General features: G+C 36.4%; 1 protein-coding gene across 6 annotated transcripts in view; it reads left to right on the forward strand.

Moving 5' to 3' along the window:
* The window catches only part of CNKSR2 (connector enhancer of kinase suppressor of Ras 2), a 220,812-nt gene that overhangs the window by 126,736 nt on the left and 74,796 nt on the right, over window positions 1-19,280 (forward strand). For 4 of the 6 annotated variants that reach the window (XM_055802894.1, XM_055802896.1, XM_055802898.1 and 1 more), the window contains 4 exons: window positions 1,721-1,854; window positions 5,611-5,822; window positions 9,710-9,799; window positions 11,410-11,624. In XM_055802894.1, the coding sequence (XP_055658869.1) occupies window positions 1,721-1,854; window positions 5,611-5,822; window positions 9,710-9,799; window positions 11,410-11,624 (651 nt within the window). The remainder of the gene's footprint in view (window positions 1-1,720; window positions 1,855-5,610; window positions 5,823-9,709; window positions 9,800-11,409; window positions 11,625-19,280) is intronic. The other 2 variants (XM_055802895.1, XM_055802897.1) reach the window with 1 other exon arrangement.

Here is a 19,280-nt window from a genome sequence, read left to right on the forward strand (position 1 = left end):
TGAGTTAGGAAAGAATTTAGCAGTATCACTGTTTACAGGAGATGGTTTTCTAACATTCAAAAAGAGAAAACTTGTTTTAGTTTATAGCTGTGGCTCTAAAGGTGGACTTACAAAATTTTAACAAGAAAATTTTAAGCATACATTTTGTCATGTTTGAGATAAATTCTGAAACAGCTGTGTTTGTAAAACAAGGCAGTAACTGGTTAAAGGATAAGGTTTCCTAAGTGGCAGGCATTATTCTTACATACAGATTGAAAAAAAGTACACAGTGGTGGGGGCTTTGCTTGGTAAGCATAAATTGGAAAGGCTTATTGCTAGCTTTTGAAAGGCCAACATTTTGAAAAAGTTCCTGCTGTTGAACTCTTGGGGTTTTCTGCAGTATAGGCATAATAATACAGTGTCAAGATTAATAGCTAAAAAATAAGGACTTATTATTCTGAACAGGAATGCCCTGTTGGTCTGTCATGAAGTATTCTTAGTAATGCTGGCAGAAGGATCTTTCTACGCACCAGTTCAGTCAGTATTTAGAGCTTCTCAACTGTTAATACAATGTGAAACGTTTGTGTCCTCCAGTAGTTGTTTAGGTCAGAAGTTATAGGTATGATGAGCTCTCTTTAATCCCAATATTTCTTTCTTCAAGTTCACTTCCAAAAAGATGGAGGGGAAAGAACTCTTTCAAAGCAAAACTCAGTTTTTAATATCAGATTAATGTTAGGGTATACGAATATACTGTTGTACTTGCTGATTTGCTTTTTTTGCTTTTTATTCTGCTTGAGTTCAGCTGTCACACAAGCTGAGCAACATAAGGCTTTTGTTATTAGGCAGACGTTATTGAGTAGACTAAAGCAGTCAAAGTTTTCTTCTCATTTCAATTTTCTGTACCTGTATAGAGACTATTAGAAAATCTTAGTATAATTTCCAGCCTTACAGTGATACAATAAAGTCTTCAAATGGTTAGTCATTGTTTTGCTAGCCAAGATAATTAAGTTGAGGAAGAAAAAGGGGTGTCTAATTCGGGGCAGGGCGTGGGGGAAGACGTAATTAAGAGGAGGGATCCCATTTGGACTGAAATGACAACTAGAATGCATCATTATTCTGCAAGGAGTGTACAATTTCCTTCCCTCTGAGTAAACATTACTTTGTGAGGAGTGTGCCCAGGGGAGTGAAGAGTAATAGTAATCTCCATTTTATTCTATCTCATAGCACGTGTGCTCTGAGGACACAGTACCTGATTATACAGCATCTGCAGACATAAGCAGAAGGTTTTACAGTTCATTCTTAAGCTGTAGAGCAGATGGGGGAAGATGACATTCAGTTTAATGCTTACTTATGCACCTTTCACTGTAAACACTAGAATTTTTCTTGACTAATGTTAGTTTAATTAAGGAATTCACTGGATTCTGTATGTTATTTACTCATTAAGATTTCACCAGTGGTTCTACTGATTGCTGTTTTTATGGGAATTGGCAATAATCTTGCTGTGCAAAAGGGAAAAAGATGTAATCAGAGGAGTCAATTTTAAAAGCACAGTACATATCCATTTGTAGATCTGTCTCCTTAGCATGAGTGTTTTTTCAGTCAGTTTAAAACCACACAAAACATTAGAACTGTTAACTATTTCTTTAGCTTTCTGAACTATAGAATGTTTATAGCTTTTTCAGTTAAAACTGTATAATATATAAGGATAATAGTGATTATTTCTCTCTCTCTTTTGAACCAGCCTCTTATTCCTAGAAGTCCTACAAGCAGTGTTGCTACGCCATCCAGCACGATCAGCACACCTACAAAAAGAGACAGCTCTGCCCTTCAGGATCTCTACATACCCCCTCCTCCAACAGAACCTTATGTTCCAAGGTAAAAAAGACCATTTCTGGTACAATTCAATGTGAAAAATATTTGTAAAGTAACTGACTATTCTGTTCCTACCCATTTATCAGCCTGCCCTGCAGGATCAGGCTGATAATACTTCATTTTGCAGCTGAACTGATTATTAAGGGTAGATATGCTGAATCAGACCCACAATGATCTGAATCAGTGTCTTGTCTGCAAAATAGACAGTAGCCTTTAGAAAAGAAGGTTCAGTACCCTATTTTGTCAAATATGGGATAATCTGTTGTCCGTAACGGTCTCATCCTATTTCAGAAGAGGAAAAATTATCTGAACCCCTGAATGTATAACTAGGAAAAGAGTTCATATCTGTCCCCTTGCCTAATAGCCACGATGCAACAAGGGAGGCTGAGATAAAAATAAGAAACTTTCAACTTCAGCAAGAGCAGTTTTGTTCTGACATGGTGTTTTCTTTTTTAGATACATTTGATCTGATGGTGTTAGAGCAAATTTTAGGATTGTGTGTTAGTTCTGCAGTGAATATTATAGTTCCCTGTAAATGTTTCTGCTACTCTGACCTGCCACCTGGAACAGGCATTTTCATCTCTCCCAGGTCTTCGGGCTTGTTGAGCCAGAAAAGCAGCAGCTCCTCCGTGCAGATTCATTACCCTATTGTCACACGACCTCAAGTGTTTCAGTCTAATTCCATGATGTACACAGATGTTGCTTTCCTAAAATTCTGCGAGAATTATAGCCTATAAATATATTGAAGTAGCTACCTAGAGGTCTAGAAATGTATTTAAGGGAAATCAGTATTTTTAAAGCTTCCATATTCTTAGACACAGGCTATCATATGTCCAAGCAATGTATTTTTAAATTACTTCTTGCTTTTAGTTAACTTTCTTGGAAAGGTCATAAGGGCAGCATGTCCTTTCTTATACCTGAGTTTCTTGTAGCTGAGTTTTTCTTGGACTTTATTATCAGTAACTCTTCTACCCAATTAATAAGATGTATGACCTGATAATGACAAGGCTTTTCTGGGGGTTATTCAAGAGTGAGATATATGGCAAATTAAATTGCCTAGGGGGGAGGAGAAGTTGTGATTCTATGATAAATTCTTACTCTTCAGAGATATGAAAAACCTCCCAGGGCAAAAGAGTGACTTTCCACTTCATGATTTAGGTGATGTCACAAGCCTTTTGTGAAGCCATAAGCTGAGTCCCATCTTCCTTCTTCATCCCTTCCTCGTCTGTTGATTTTTATTTCTTGGGAAAAAAATTGCAATTCTGTTTCAAATGTGACACATACAACACAGTTGAACTTGCTAGCACAATTTCTCTAGCATCTGTCTTAAAATGACAAAGAGACAAACAGAATACAGTCTAGTACACTAATTTATTTTCCTTCTAATTAAACAAAAACTGTCAGTAGGGATTGAATATGTCTGTGAAAATATTTTGAGGATGTGGTTTTCAGAAAATCCACAGAAAAAATAAAGTATTTAATTCTGATTAACATTAAAAAGCTTCAAAAAGAAACCCCAACCAAAATAGTCTTAGTTTCTCTTTGAATGCCATAGTTATACGGTAAAGACCTGTTGCTCCTGAAACTATAATTTTACTATCTTAAAGAGGTAATGCCTTTATACTGTTACTGATTATGTTTACCACCACAAAAATACTTTTATTTGATAGGCAATGCATCCTTTCTTTTGAAGTATTTTTAGTGAATATTCACTGCTCAGCAGTTTGAGTTCTGCTGTAGAAATTGAGATCTTCAAAATGCATTTTGATTATTTATTAATATTATTTCTTAAATCATTATGATAATGCAGTAGTTTGGACAATTCTGATTAAATCTTATAATACCTATTAGTACAAGCGGTAATCTTAGAGAGAGATTAAGCTTTGTACATTCGAATTTTTTCATCAGCTTAATCCTAGTGGAGTATATTTCATTTTTCAAACCCATCACATAGCGTACAGTGTTTCTGAATAATCTGTTTTGGCATTTCATCAGGGTTTTTTTTGTCCATGATTAACTATATTTAAGCATGTCTTTATTTCAAGTATTATCAGACTGTTCAGCATCTGTTTTTCAGTTTGTTGTTGCCATTCCAAGGAAAAAACCCCAAACAAACCCTCCTTTTGTTGCTGGAATAGAGTAAAAGGATGTAAATTGTAAACCCCTGAATTCATCCTGCCTTGGTGACAATACCCACAGATAGTACAGCTGCCAACATAACTGCATACGAATGGCATGAGAAGGAGGGACCAACACGTGCTGTGTGCTCGTTACTTAGAAGTGCTGGTCGTAAGCTAGTGCCTGCTCAAATTGGTCGAATACCTTTGGGGGTGAGAACTGAAGCCCTCATCTCTAGAGGGCTGTGGCAAAGGATGTGGTGGCTCTGCACTTCTCTTTGTGCTCACAGTAAAGATCCCTCCAAATCAGGTTGTCCTCCTTATGGCAAGAGGCTTCCTTGTGCCAGCCCCTGATGATAGCTGCAGCACTAATTATTATCTGGCTGTTTTATGTCAGTCTCTATCATGTTACCCGCCAAGGTCCCCCAGCACTGTCACCACAGAAAGTCATTCCATGACTGGAGATGAACTCACAGCCATGGTGGGACTGCACCAGCCCCCCTCACTAACCCAACACCGTTCTTGCACTGGGAAGGCAGCCTGGCAAAGGGAGCATAGTGGTCAGTGAGGGTTTGTGGTGTGGTGCTGTCGCAGCCAAAGCAGGATGGCCCTTTCTCATCCTCCATGGCTGCCTGGATCCCATGAGGAGGCTTTGCTTCATCCTCAGATGGAGTCTGAGGGTGCCAAGGCAAGTATGGGTCAGCACGTTGGCCAGCTTGGAACTCTCATGGCAGTCCAGAGGGGTGGAAGTACTCCGACAATGGTGGGAGGGCCCAGCTTCTCTCTTGGCTGCCTCCCATGCATTTTGCTGCCCAGAAATTACTGTATGATGAGGTCTTTTGCAGCCATCTGTAGTCACAGTCCAACCAGGAGGTTTACTGTGCAAGGAGAAGGTTCTTACCCCAGGTACCACTTGCTTTCTTGTTTGATGCCTTTAAGTAGCTTGCATTTTCAGAGAGTGAGGTGGAGGTGTGGGGAAGGAAAAACCAATCATCTTGGTGATCTGTATACAAACTGCAAAGTGCGTGCCTCGTAATGCTTTGCTGCCCTGGGTTAGCAGCTCGTGATCAGGTGCTACACACCTTATTTGGTACTGCATGGATGTACCTATAGAACTTCTAGGCCTCAATTGATTGTGCAAGACTATGTCAAATGTCAGTACATCATCAATCTCTGGTTCTTGCTTTGCGGTTAGCTTGTGAAGAACTAGATTGAATTTGTGCACGTTTGCCATATAGCTGTGTCTTAAAACTGCCTGATGTATTTAAAAATGCAAATAGAAAAAAAGTAAGGTCAATATTATTAGTACTGTGCCCTAAATCACAAAATTCTAGGTAGACTCCAAAAAAAAAGAAAAGAAGAGTAACTGCACATTAGCTTTATTTCTGTCATTCTTTTCAAGAGAAACTAGTAAGATGGATACAGTCTGTAAAATAATTGAATAAACAGAGATGTGTTAGATAACTGGCACATACATGCATACATATGTAGATATGATGTGTTATCTTGATGTTGGGCGACGGCATCCGTTTCCTGCTTGTATGAAATATTGACGTATTCCCATGTTTATTGAAATATTCACAGTAAACAAAAAATCGATGTCTTATCCCAGTGTATTAAAAACCTTTCCTGTTTACTAAAGGGATGAAAAGGGAAATCTCCCATGTGATGATGTTGGCAGACATATAGTGGGCAAGCCGGTTCATACAGGATCCGAATCTCCAAACTCATTTCTTGACCAGGAATATCGGAAACGCTTTAATGTGGTTGAAGAAGACGCAGTTTTATACTGCTATGAATACGAGAAAGGAAGAACAAGTGGTCCTGGAAGGAGAGAGAGCACACCAACATATGGTATGGCATTGATCTAATAAGGATAATCACCATTTGTTGATTTTAGGATTTTTGTGCATCTGCTGTTGTTTTTAAGCGTGAAAATATTTTGGCGGCCATTGGTTTTGCTAAGAATTCTGTACTACTTTAGTCCAATTTCAACCTAAGAGCTTCTGAGCAAGAAAGTAGTACTTATATACTATGATAGGGAGGGCAAGTCCAGTTTTATATTGAAGATCTTTGTGAATATAAATTCTATCATTTTGTTATTAGCTTAATTTTCCAGATTATGCTTCAGTATCGTTTTATCAAAAAAAACCCCAAAAAACCCCAAAACCAAACAACTGGCTGAAGCCCGCATTTTTTTACTAAAAATACAGGATGGAATTGTTCTCCCAGTATAAGGGCAAGACTTGCATAAGTTAAGGAATTCAGCATTACAAAAATTTACCCAGGTATAGTAGTTTTAAAGATCAAAATCACTTCAGATTTACCAAGAGATGACATGCTGCTTTTGTGCTGCACTACTCTCTAAACCTTTAATTTTCTTTAGTCCCAGGTTTGAAATATGACTGATGATAGTATGCTTTTTTTGCAATACTGTATTAACCTCCTGTAACTTCCTATATGGGAATTGATGACTTCCTGTATATAGCAGTTCCTCTTTATTTGAGATTATGAGTTGTCTAAGAAAGAATTTTGCATGTAAATGCACACATGTAGTCATGCTACTTCCACATCTTGGATTTTGCCTTATTTAGGGTGAGAACTCAGGAACAATTTCTGGTGAGAGTTTTGCTCCTCAGACCTTTCTGCTCCTGGTTATTATCCCTTTGAATCTGTCAGAACTCTTCCTTTAGCTAGTATTGTAACTTGTTTCAGCTTTGGATTGGGAGAACTGTTTTTCTACTGCCAAGTATAAAATCGTGCAGTCATAAAGTTGTTAGGATATAGAAGAAAATGAAGAGGAAATCTCATGCTTAAAAATGATATTTTGACTGCTATGATATTAGCTGAACACACACTTGAATATTTTTTCACCCTAGTAGCTATTTTATTTCAATTTTAAAACTGGGCGCAAGCTGTATGCTGGAGTTATAATAATCCTGACATCATATCCCTTTAAGAAGAAAATAGACTTAATTTATGCAGAAATGTAGGTTTAGTATATCCTGTGGCCAAGCTCCAAAATCACCTGGGAACCTTGATATAAATTGAGCTTGAGCCATGTAAGGTATCCTCAAGACCTGGAGCAATGTGCTTGCACAACATTAGAGGATGCATTTTTGTAAAATGCACCCTTTCTACAGAACTATACAATCCTGTTGCAAAATCCTCAGAATCCTTTTGATTTCAGGTAGTTTTGGGTGGTTTCTAACCATGTTCATAACGTATAACGTAACTGCTAAGTTTTCAGAGTGATATATCAGTTTTATTACTCCAGTATTTCCATGATGCAGTCAGTTCCATAAACAGAGATGTACTCTCTGTTCTGGATGTTAAACTTTAATACTGGTGGTCTAGAGTGAAGAACAACACATTTCTTCTTCAAGGGCTGCTGAGTCCATTATTTTGTTACAGGATAGCTTTTTTAGCCTTTTTTCTGTTAGCAGAAAAGGTTACAAATACATGGATCAAAGACTGCACTGAAAATCAGTCATTATTTAACATATTTGTTACACAGCCTTTCACTTTTGATCTCAATTCTTTTTTAATTAATTCACACCATCAAGTCCATTTTCATTTAAGTTTATTTTCTAAAAATATTACCACTTCAGCATTCAATTATACAGTTTCCCACATGGCATTTGTTAGCATAAGATTTGTGGCTAGGCACAACCTTAGGATTTCACAGAAATCTGGAAAATGACAATAACACTCTTCTGGCTTATGGTGACCCATAATAAAAGGTCAAACAGAGTTCCAAGGCCTAGAGAAATAATTGTTTTCAACATGTGCTCATCATTTATTATGTGGTGGTGTTAGTTTTTTTAAGAAATATTTCTCAGTCCTCCTTCGTGAGAGGTTAATAGGACCTTCCATAATTTCTTTATTGGAATCTTTGGGTATTTTTTGATAATATTAACAAAGAGATTTCTCTTTCATGCTCTTACTGGCTTCCAGCTGTTGTATAATTGTTGCTAATTGGCCTCGGAAAACTTCTGTTCACATCCCAAGGCAGAAATTTTCCTGAGTGTAATCACCAGGGAAAACAGATTTAGGGAATCCAGGGGGGTTAACAAGAAGGAGATTAGCAGAGGTAGCAGGCAAATGAGACTTGACTTTAAGGAAAGGAACAGATTTGGTCATTGCCATTTTACTGCCAGATACAAAAAAACATACACTTTGAACAGCTAGAGATTTTGTAGAAAATTTGTTATGGCTAAAGTTTTTTGATAACAATCAGACTTCACAAGATTTTGTAGCTTTTGTTTCTTCTTAGGTGTTCAGGTCCTTTTTAATAAGATATCATGCGTTCAGCCTCACAAAGTTGTGTTTCTAGAAAAAGTAACCTTTGAAAGTTCCTTCTGATCAAGTAAACATGAGTTGAATACATCCTCACAAGAAATTACTTAACTGTGTGCTTTAAATCTCACCGGCTTTGGTCAGACTTAAATGTGGGTCCATAAACAGTAAAGTAAATGATAAATAAAAAGTTAAGTATATATGTTGTATTTCCTGAGCCATGATGTATTTGTGATCTCATCCTGAGGTCTGTACAGAACATACACCTTCTTTTGTCAATCTTTTAAAAAGACCAGACTGCCTTTTACCATTATGCTGCCTGCATGGTATTGGTGTGTTTTCCATGGGCACTGTACTTAAATAGGTAGATGTTTGAATATTTGTTTTATTATAAACACGTCTTTCTTTTTTAGCGTATTGTGGATTTATCCTCATAAATGTGGAATAAGACTGGTGACCTTTATGTAGGAGTTTTTTACTAAATTAATTAACAAGAATTCTGAAGTTTTTAAGCTCTGCTACTTTTAAAAACAAACTATTTTCCACTTTTTGGTTTTGTGACCAGTAGATCTATTAAAAAAAGAGTGAGGGCTGTCCATGTAAAAATACTTTGTTTTCAATCTGCCAGATACTGTGCCATACACCATGCTACTCTGTGTTTTGTTTGAATATACTATTAAACTTGCTAAAAATTTTAGACCACTTTTAAGTAACCTCACTAAGTTGCATAGCACACTTTCACTGAATTTCCCACTGTATTTGTGAAATCCTTAATCAGAAATCATAGCTTACAGCATTTTTTAAAATCAACTCAGCAGCTTCCAAATCAAAATTTGAAAGATATAATAGTCTTCAGCTATTCTGTCTCTTGCTGTCTGAAATCAAAGTGAATTTACCAATAGTAATGTACTTTGCTTTCTGTGGATGAAATGCTACAAAAGAAATTACATGCAGAGGTTTTCTGCTTTCTTTCTTACTCAGTCACTTATGGATCTTTTAAGCCCACCAGCAAAGATGCCAATTGTGAAGGTACTCTAGTGATGTGGACACATTTCTGTTACCAATAATTCACATGTACTTTAAAACAGTTCTTTCCATGTGAGTGCCAGCGGCTTCCAGAATAAGAAATAGATATGGTTCAGTGAAAACTAAAGTAATTTGAATGCATTTGTCAGTCTCAAACATCAGTCCAATGGCGATTTTGTAGGGCACCGGATTTATTTTCTAAACTTAAAAATTCCATGAAATACTTAGCTGCTTCTCGTCTGTTAAAGAAAACGGAACTCCTGTCTTAACCTTTCGTTGAGAGGCGATGCTGGATCCTCTTTCATAAGCAACCCTGTAGAACAGCAGCTTAGCACGTAATTTGTTCTTTCTTCTAAAGAATATTAGTTTAATGCTGCCTTATGGTGCATGATCTCAATTTTTTCCTCTGTTTCCAGGGAAACTAAGGCCTATTTCTATGCCAGTAGAATATAACTGGGTGGGGGATTATGAAGACCCCAATAAAATAAAAAGAGATAGTAGGAGAGGTAAGTGATCTGAACACATATCTTGTACAAGGCATTATGGGTTTTATCATGCTTTAAGCTATATATATCAACCTCATTTAGCTGCTTCCCTAGGTATATATTTTTGTGAACCTGCTTTGGGTTCTTCGTTATCTATACTTAATTTTTTGCAGAGCCTTGGTTAGGATTGAGGAAGTTGCTCAGCCAGGCAAAAGAAAATCATGACTGCAAAGCCCTGCAGTTTGGCCTAACTTTGTATTGGCATTTCATTGATTCAGCTGTATTATCCAGCCCATTTTGAAACTGGCCTTAATTTTCTGATACTAGAGGACAAATGTATGGTTATTGCTGATAAATACTGTTATGTTTAAATGAGAATTATATATCATATTTCTCTGTCTTTGTAAGTTCTTTTTGGATGAAAAACATTCTAGAGCAGCATGGGATTCACCTCAAAATCATTGAGGATAAGTTCTTCAAAATTCTGGTTTGTGAGGCTCAGATACATACCTTCACATACAGAATGATAACTTCTGACATGGCTATTGTTGCCGAGGTACAAGACATTACACTGATGATAGATATTTAGATAGATAGATAGATAGATAGATAAAAATATTAACTAAACGTTCAGTAGGTTTCAAAAAATGAAACTATTAGGAATGACTAAGAAAAGAATACAAGATGAATTAAGTATTCTTGTGCTGCTGTGTAAGTTCTTGCCCATGGTGGGGGGGGTGTGCGGTTCCAGTCTCTTCATCTCTTAAGGAAAACAGTATAATTGAAGGTTTAGGAGACAACAAAGATGATCAGATACATGGAGTCCTTCCAAACTGGGGTCAGTTCAGTGGGCTGGCCATTATCAGTTTGGGAGAATTTAGGCAGGACATAATAAAGGTTTATAAAATCTTGTGTGGAATGAAGTAAGGAGATAGGTTTGTCACTTTTGCAAAAGAAGACCCAAGAGACATCAAATGTCTCTGTCCAGTGCTGGTTAAAAAGAAGAAAGCTGGCTCCTCATGCAGTTTGGGTTCAAGCTAAGGAATCTCTTACTGTAGGAGGCTGTGTATGCTAAAAGTTCACATTAATACAAGGAAAGACCAGACAAGTTCGTGAAAGACAAATCTGCTGAGGTTTCCTAAATTCACAAACATTGCTTCTGGCTCAGGATGTCCCTCAGCTAGAAGCTGGTAGATGCTGGAAGAGTATTCGGGGAATGTATGGATGATACGGTGAACAACCTCAAATGAATGTTCAAAGTAAATCACTTTTAAATGCATGGCACCACAGTCATTTGTATTCGTTAGAATCTTGTTTAAACAAAAGATTACAGATATGATCAGAAGTGTATTATTGCTGTGTTTTTGAAAACTCAAGACAAAATTTATTGATGTGGACCTTCTTTTGTATTCTGTTCCTTGTATTGCCAAAGATACCAGAAAATGCAAGAACCAAAAGATTCTTTCTTATTATATCCAGACCAAAGAAACAAACTGGTTTTTTTAATGGAATAGTCTTGAAGAGTTAAAATTGACAGTAGATCTTAGCAAGAATATTATATATTTGGGAAGCAGGATTAACTTACATACAACAATTCACAATGATGCTTTGCATTACTTTTCTTTCAACAGAAAATTCATTGCTTCGCTATATGAGCAATGAGAAAATAGGTCAAGAAGACTACATGTTTCAAAGGAATAGCAAAAAGGATACTGGTAAAAAGTCCAAAAAGAAGGGAGATAAGAGTAGTAGTCCAAGTCATTACTCGCTGTTGCCTAGTTTACAAATGGATTCATTGAGGCAAGAGGTCATGGGCACATCTGGACCAGAAACTGCTTTGTACCACGTGAGTAAAAGTATTAACAAAATTTGTTGTTCTGTGTTTGTGATGAGAGACACTGTCTTGTTTTTTATAGTGGTGTTGAAACCTTTTTTGGACTGCTCCAGTTGCACTGGTTCCTATTTTCAAGACAATAACTAGATCTAAAAGAAATATTTTAGAATTCTTTATTTTGTGGTTAGAAATGTGGGATGGACACCAGTGTTTTGTCTCCTTTAACTAGAAGATGTCATGCTTGAAATGGAGTGTAGTATCTCTGCCTTGACTTACTTGTTACTGATGGAAAGGGAAGAAGCAGCAGTTTCCAGACTGGCTAGAGACCTTTCCAGCATCTATGTCACTGCAATACGCTAAGTCTTATTGGACAACCCCTTTACTACAGGTACTTAAAAGGCCTGATAATGGCAGGAAAACTTGTGGGAGGCATTTGATTTTCCTTTGAGATAAGGGGAGCCCTAATGCATGTAACTGTTTTTAGCATATGCCCCTCAATAACTCAAGCAAATGTGAAGGAAGGAAATCTGCTGAATAGATATGAAAGGTAAATTGCAGTAACTTGCTAGTTTTCAAATGTGTCAAGAAAACAGAGTTAGAAGATTACGGTGTATTTTAGATATGATATCATGTTCACCCCATAAAAGTATTTACATTTTAGATCTTAGTAAAAGATGTCATTTTAGGGGAACATATATACAGTAACTTGTATCTGTACAGCAAAACACTAGAAACAATTGAAATTATCTTCATATACTAGCAAAGAGTATGTACTTTGGACTGCCAGTGTCTAAGGAAGATGACAGCGTGGGCTTGTCAGGAAGTCTGCTGTGAAAAACTGGCAGGTGGAGCTTCACTAAACCTTTAAGAGACAAGTAACTTGGTTTCCTGTTGTAAAACATCACTATGGATTATCACATTGTAATTGGTGTAGATAAATTAAAACTAATGGAGCCTTTACATTCTTTTACACCATCTGAGTGCTTGGTCTACTGGCTTCTAAAACTCCTTAGTGTGCTGCAGTATATAGGTGAGTGTGATAAATTCTAGAGATGTTATTTAATATTAAAAGTAAGCACTTGTGGTGCACTTGAATTAAATCAGGACCCTAGATTCAAGAACTGTCTCCTTTTTCATTTGTAGTGATTTAGGTATGATGACCAAAAAAAAATCCTTACATTATTATTTCAGATTTTACTTTCATGCTCTTTGTAAGTTGTAAATCTGATAGCAGAAAGATTTCCATTTGCAAAGGTAAACTGATATACAGTGTTTCTGTAATACATGGAGCCAGGGAGATGGCAAGTGTCCCCAGACTGTCCTCTTCGTAATATCTGCTAGTCTTTCCTAGAAGGAATCTAATCAGTGCAAGAGCCCTTGAAATCAAATATTTACAGAACAAAATAGAAAAGTTACTTGTGTAATGGAGGACTGTAAAGAACAGTGTGGTAAATGCACAACACTCTGCACGTATTGAGACAATACATGTCTCTCAATAACATTTCTTTGTTAGTATGTGTTAAACTCCTGACACTGTGCAGTGAGAAGAACTTTATTTTTAAGGTGCCATCTTTGTTTTTTCTTTGTTTCCTCTATTACCTGTTATGTCTAGTTTCCAAATTGTGTATAAAAATAAATGATGTACACAGGAACTGGAAGATTCTTCAAAATTCTAGTGTGGACATTAATAAGCAACAGCAAACTTAGAACTGACAACCAATGTTTTTCATGTATTTTGCATACCCGTCCACAAAACACCTGAACTGTAAACACCACAAATTTGACCACTCTCTGCTAATCCTTTTTGTGCATCGTTACCTTTGAAGATGTCTCTCTATATAGTGCCATTAAATCTTCAGCATCTTTGGGGAAGTTTAGTGGGAGCTTATTTATTTATAAAAATAAATAAAATTTATTCATTCTTCAGAATACAAGTCAGTATTGATCTGCTAACTGGCTTTGAAGCAAAATGCATGAAATAAACAGAAAGAGGAAGCTTAGGCCATTGATTTAGCCCTGGGAAATGGGAAGGAGCCCTCCGTGAAGCATTTACAGCTCTCTGCAGCTCAATATTGCTGGTCCAATTGCTGGAAGCCACCTGGCTGCCACCATGCAGTACAGTTCCCTTCTTGAGGTGATGGCACCTAAGCATACTGGTTTATGAAATCCTAATCTACTTTGCAGATGGGGCTATATGTCTTTGCCACGTAGCAGAACCAGAAGTTTTGTAATAAATTGGACAAAACTTTTCTTAAAATCTTAAATAAATAGTGCAGTGAGTCGATAAAGAACAGGGAAATACAGATAAAACACAATGAACTCATCTGACTGCAGTAAGTTTAATTTTATTAAACTATAGATAACAAATAGGACAATGCAAACATACTTTATGATCAGATTTGCATCACTAAAAAGTGTCTGTCCTATTAGAAAATATTTTTTTACAAGCATCAGCTACCTAGTTTACACAAAGACTTTGTATTATCTGTAAATGGGAGTCTCTGGATGAGCATGAGTTCAGTGCAGAGGCATGGTGGTAACTCAAAAAACTGCACTAATAGTAGTGAAAGAGACTGGAATTTTTGATTTGGGGTTTTGTTTTGGGTCTTTTTAAGATGTCAATGTTTTCATCATACTAGAATATCAGGTGAAGAGAGAATACTCTCTGTGCTGCATACCACAAGCCAGTAGATTTTCCTGAAGTGCAACTCCTACCAGGTGGCTGTAGTTGAACCTGTACCCATAGTGCCTCAATTATTTGTATTGGATCCCAGTACTAGAGATTACTCCACCAAGCTTCTTAAGTAGTTCCAGTCACTGGTTGATCCTGTTAAAAGTTTTCACCTGTTACCCTGTGTTTACCTGGCTTCTATGTCCACCCTTATTTACAAAGGTACCTTTATCCTCTAAGTTTAAAGGTCTTTTTTACCAAATTTTATCTCCCAATACAGGAATGTAAAGGTTATTATTAAATAATTTTGAAGCTTTCTCTTGCTTAAAAGAAGTAGAATGAGCAGCCTGGGTTTGTCATCAGAGAGTGTGTTTTCATATCTTTTCATTATTCTCATAATTATTTCGACTCCTCTTATTTAATCGTAAAGTAACCTAAGTATCCTAAGCATCCTTCCTGAAGTATGTATGCCAGAACAGGACATAACTTTTCAGGAGTTGGATAGAAAGGTAATATAACCTTTCTTTCCTGTTCGCTAGCTCTCTATTTAAATGTCTAAAGAATTGGTTGCCCATTTTAACTATAGACTTGGAGTAGGAGTATGTTTATTGCTTGGTTTTGGTTTTATTTTTTCTGTAATGTCACTTCTCCAAATCACTGCTTTTATACATGGTTCTACAGGAAAAAAAAATCTTTGATCAAAAAAATACACTAATGAATTAAATTACCATGAAGGAAATGGTATGGTTTTGTCCTGTAAACATTAAAAAGTTACCATGGTAATTCAGAAGTGCATGGTGGTTGTTTATTTGCTAAAAGTTATTTTTAAAAATACCAGCAGATTCAAATTATTACATTATGAAGTGGTCACAAGAGTGTGACAGTGTAGGATTTTCCTGACTGTCAGTATGCTAAATTTACATAAAATCACTGGGTTTAACAATGTTTATATTTTTGACCTGCCCTTACAATCAATAACAGTGTGGTCCAGGGGGCATTTCAGTTATGGCCTTGAAAAGTGAACAGCATTTACTTGTGGCCACTGAACATAACTGATGTGATAGCTGATATAATAGCAAAAGAAAACCTCATTTGTGTTATGTCTGTGAAGTAATCATCTCTTGCATCCCCTTACTGTATTTTTTTAATCCTTACGTACAGAGTCTCTTCACTGCTTTGCTTTGTTTTGTTTCCCATTCCAGAAAGTGTTTCCAATGTATGTTGATTTCTAGCCAAACTGTTGGGTTTGCATTTTATTTTTCTTCCTCAGTATTGCAGAAGAAATACCAACACAGTGGTAATGTTGTTATTAAGCCAAGGCAAACCGTCTGAGCTGTTGCTAATCTAGTGTGCAAACAGGTGTTCAATATGATCTGTTACTGTAGGTACAAAATGGTGGAGTTAAAATTGTCTTGAACCTTTGGGGCACAAGAGATGAAAGCTCTGACACATGATTATAGTTTTCTAAGTTCGTTATGTTATTCTGTATAGGAATTTCCTTGCTATGCTGTGCTTTCTTTACATTTCAGGAAAGTAATAGTGTTATTTAGTGTCCTGAGTCAAAAGAAGTTCCACAACAGGTGGAATAATCTGCTTCTATCTGGATCAGTATAACTTTCCTTTAGTCTAAAAACAGCATTCTATGGGAAGAAAAGGTTGCAGCCTATTATTGTATGTAGTAGGGAGTTATACAAGAAAAAGTAACCTTGCATACAAACTGTTTCCAAACCTACACCAATAAACTTACATTACTGACCTTGTTCCTTCTCCCTCCCTGCCTCCCATCCCTTTGCCTTTTCCAGTGTATGCTCACTTGTTCACATGTATTTAGCAATACCTAATGACTTGCTTGTCATAGGAAAAATGACAAAAAAGTAACAGTTCTCAATTTTGTTTTATAAACAACCAGCCTATTTTAAATTGTTCAAGTAATTACAGTAGTTTGCTTGGTCATTTTAATTGTGTTTGAAAATGAAGTAAGTTTAGTAGCAAGATGTACCATTTAAATTTCATACATCTGGAACAAGTGGCTCAGGAATGGATGCAGGAAAGAAACAAAGGATTTGTTCCGTGGGGATTTTGCTGAAACTGCATGTGTAGATATGTACACATGCACTATCTTTAATGTTCCAATTTTACTTTAAATAAAAGCCATCATTGGAGGGGTTTTTTGCTGCAAATTCAGTGAAGTTGGTGCACCTTTGGCAAACTTATTTTTTCTTCTTTAGCAATGTATAAGTATCCATGTGATTGGAGCACAGCACAAAGTCTTACCATAATTAATTTCAGTACTTGGTGCAGTGAACACCTACAGAGAGCCAAGCACTCTCATTTCTACTCTGTCAGTGAGGACATTGAGGCAGCATTGATGAGGGATTTGGCCAAGGTTAAAATTTCAGTTGTATTTCTCTACCAGTCCTTGTGAGGTTGCCTTATTGGTCCGGTTCAGTGGGTTTGCTCAGTAGAGTTGGTGGGTCTGCATCAGTCTGGGCATGGAAAGTTCAATTAGTTGCAACAGTGATCTTCTTGAGCATACTGTGAATGAAGAAGAATTGCTTATGGACCTATTGCAAAAATCCGTTTTAGCTAATAAGGGAAATTGGAAAGGAGACAGTAAGTTTTAAGAAAAATAACTTTTCTACTTAAATTATGCATATATCCAGATATTTCTTGCCTCCCAGCCACCCCTCCAAAGAAAAATAGAGCAAAATGATTTTTAAAAGATCAATTCAGAGTGTATGTATTTAGGTGTTCTTGATACAGAGGAGAATTCACAAAAAGCTTGTGATTTTGAAAACTTTGAAGTCTAATTCAAGTGGTTGATTTTTCTCTTACTCCTATTCCTTTCGGCAGAAAGGCTGAAAGGAAGGAAAAAAAGAAGCTATTTGAACATAAAGTGCCTACACTTTTAATGAAAACTATTGAATCAATCATACATGTATTTATGAAAGCTTTTAATTGCAGTGCTCAGTAACTGGCATTTACGGAAGTGCAGAACATATATGCATATTAGGTTTCTAATAAACTTGTGCAATGAGCAACCCATCAATTTGGTGCAGAAATCTGAATAGAAATGGCTTCTAATAAGCACTGCATACTGGAAAACTAGTTAAAAAAAAAACCAAAAAAACCAAGTGAAAGCACCCTACTGAAAAACTAGCAGTTATTATAATTGTAAGCATTCCAATATTTAAAGAATTTCTTTTTGGTTAATTTTTGTTATGGATATTTGTAATTAAACAAAAATAAGCTCATAGAGAAAAAAAATGGCAATCAATTGCACAGCTTTTAAGTAGGTGTCTGAAATCTAGAATATCATTGTACCATTACAACAGATGGAGTTAGTACATTTTCTTCTTCAAAATGTTTGAAGTCCAACTATGGCAGTATTTAAATATCAAACGCCCCCTTTTCCTTTTTCTCCTCCCTGACTTCACAATTATCTATAATTAGACTTGTAATTACTATAGACTAAAAGTCTAGCAGTTGATATCAAAGTCCAGTTTAACCTAAATGCATAGTAAAAAATATTTTCCGTAAGTATTTCCATAATTTTTGTTATACATTTGAATTAGTATTACTTCTTCTCTATGGTCTTTCAGCTCCATTTAAAAATTTGTATTAAAATATTACTGAAGCTTGCAGAACAATTACAGACTTACAGGCATCAACCATATGCAAAGGAAATTTTAGACTCCTTCTTGAAAATGTACTTATAAGAAATACTTGATTTAAAAAATTGTGTTAAAAAGCACTGGCATTTTTATATTCCCAGCGAACAAACTGCACTGGACTTAAAGTAACTGTCCAGAAATTAAATGAACATCATGAAAAGTTTTTGAAATATTTCATAGTTGTGAACAATTTCAGTCTATCTATTACCACAGTAAGAAAGGATTAAAAAGCTTGTTTCTCTGCTGCTTTGCTTCAGATTAGCCCTTTACGGTCTAAATGTGATTGTCCATGCACTAGCTGCCACGGGAAAGGTAGGAAAACACAAACCTCAACTGAAAGTTGCACATACACCATTGAAATTTCACAAGTGAAAAAATTGTCATTTATTCTCTATGTCTAGTCTTCTTAAATGGCACTCTCAGATTGGACTCCAAGTAGGTTCCCAGCTGCCTCAGTAGAACAAGTCCAATAGTCTGAACTGCTGTGGTGCCCTAGATCTTCTCAAGAACTTTTACATTTATGAAGGTCCAGCATAATTTGGCTCTGGTGAAAGCTAAACACTGGAATGTTCCTCTCTGGAGGTGACTGGAGCGTTGATTACATTTACACCCCTTTTTACTGTAGGTTGCACTGGTCGTATCTCATATTAGTTTCTGTAGCCTTATGGGGATTTAGGACAGCACTTTGACCTGCTCTACTTAAAGTCCTTGTTCACTTTCCCATCAATAAGCATGTAACAGGGAAATACGGCTGTGACAGTATCTAGGTCCCTGTGTGTGGAAATGGAAGGAGCTCACCATTCTACAGTAGAAACAGCTGAATAGGCTTACAAAGTTATAAAATAATCTGATTTGGAGTTCTTTTAAAAGACTGAAAGTCTATTTAGAGGCAAAAGTGCTACTAAAATGTTTCATATAATAAAATGCAGAGTAGAATACCCAACTTTGCTATGAAGGCATCATGAGCTCCTAGCTTGTATCCATTTCTCTTGTCAGTTCTCTCTAGTAGGGTTCAGGTATAGAAGACCTTTTGCTATGAAATACAATTGGAAAAAACAACAATTAAAAAATTCAGTAAGAGGAAGATGGCTAAGAGGAAGAAACATAATGGAAAATTCTTATCTAGTTGCCTTCATGAGTCTGAAATACTGTCACGTCTCACAACAATATTCATCCCATTGACCATAGGCAGCTTTGAATGCCTACACATTGGTGTATGTTGGGTTTCTTTCAACTGGAAACTCATGGGTTTATGTATCTGATTCAGACAGAAAAGCAGTATCTCTCATGTTCTCAAGCTCAAATAGAGGTTCCAGCCCTTGG

Source organism: Falco peregrinus, chromosome 4 (assembly GCF_023634155.1).
Source record: "Falco peregrinus isolate bFalPer1 chromosome 4, bFalPer1.pri, whole genome shotgun sequence".
In the NCBI taxonomy this organism is placed as follows: Eukaryota; Metazoa; Chordata; class Aves; order Falconiformes; family Falconidae; genus Falco; species Falco peregrinus.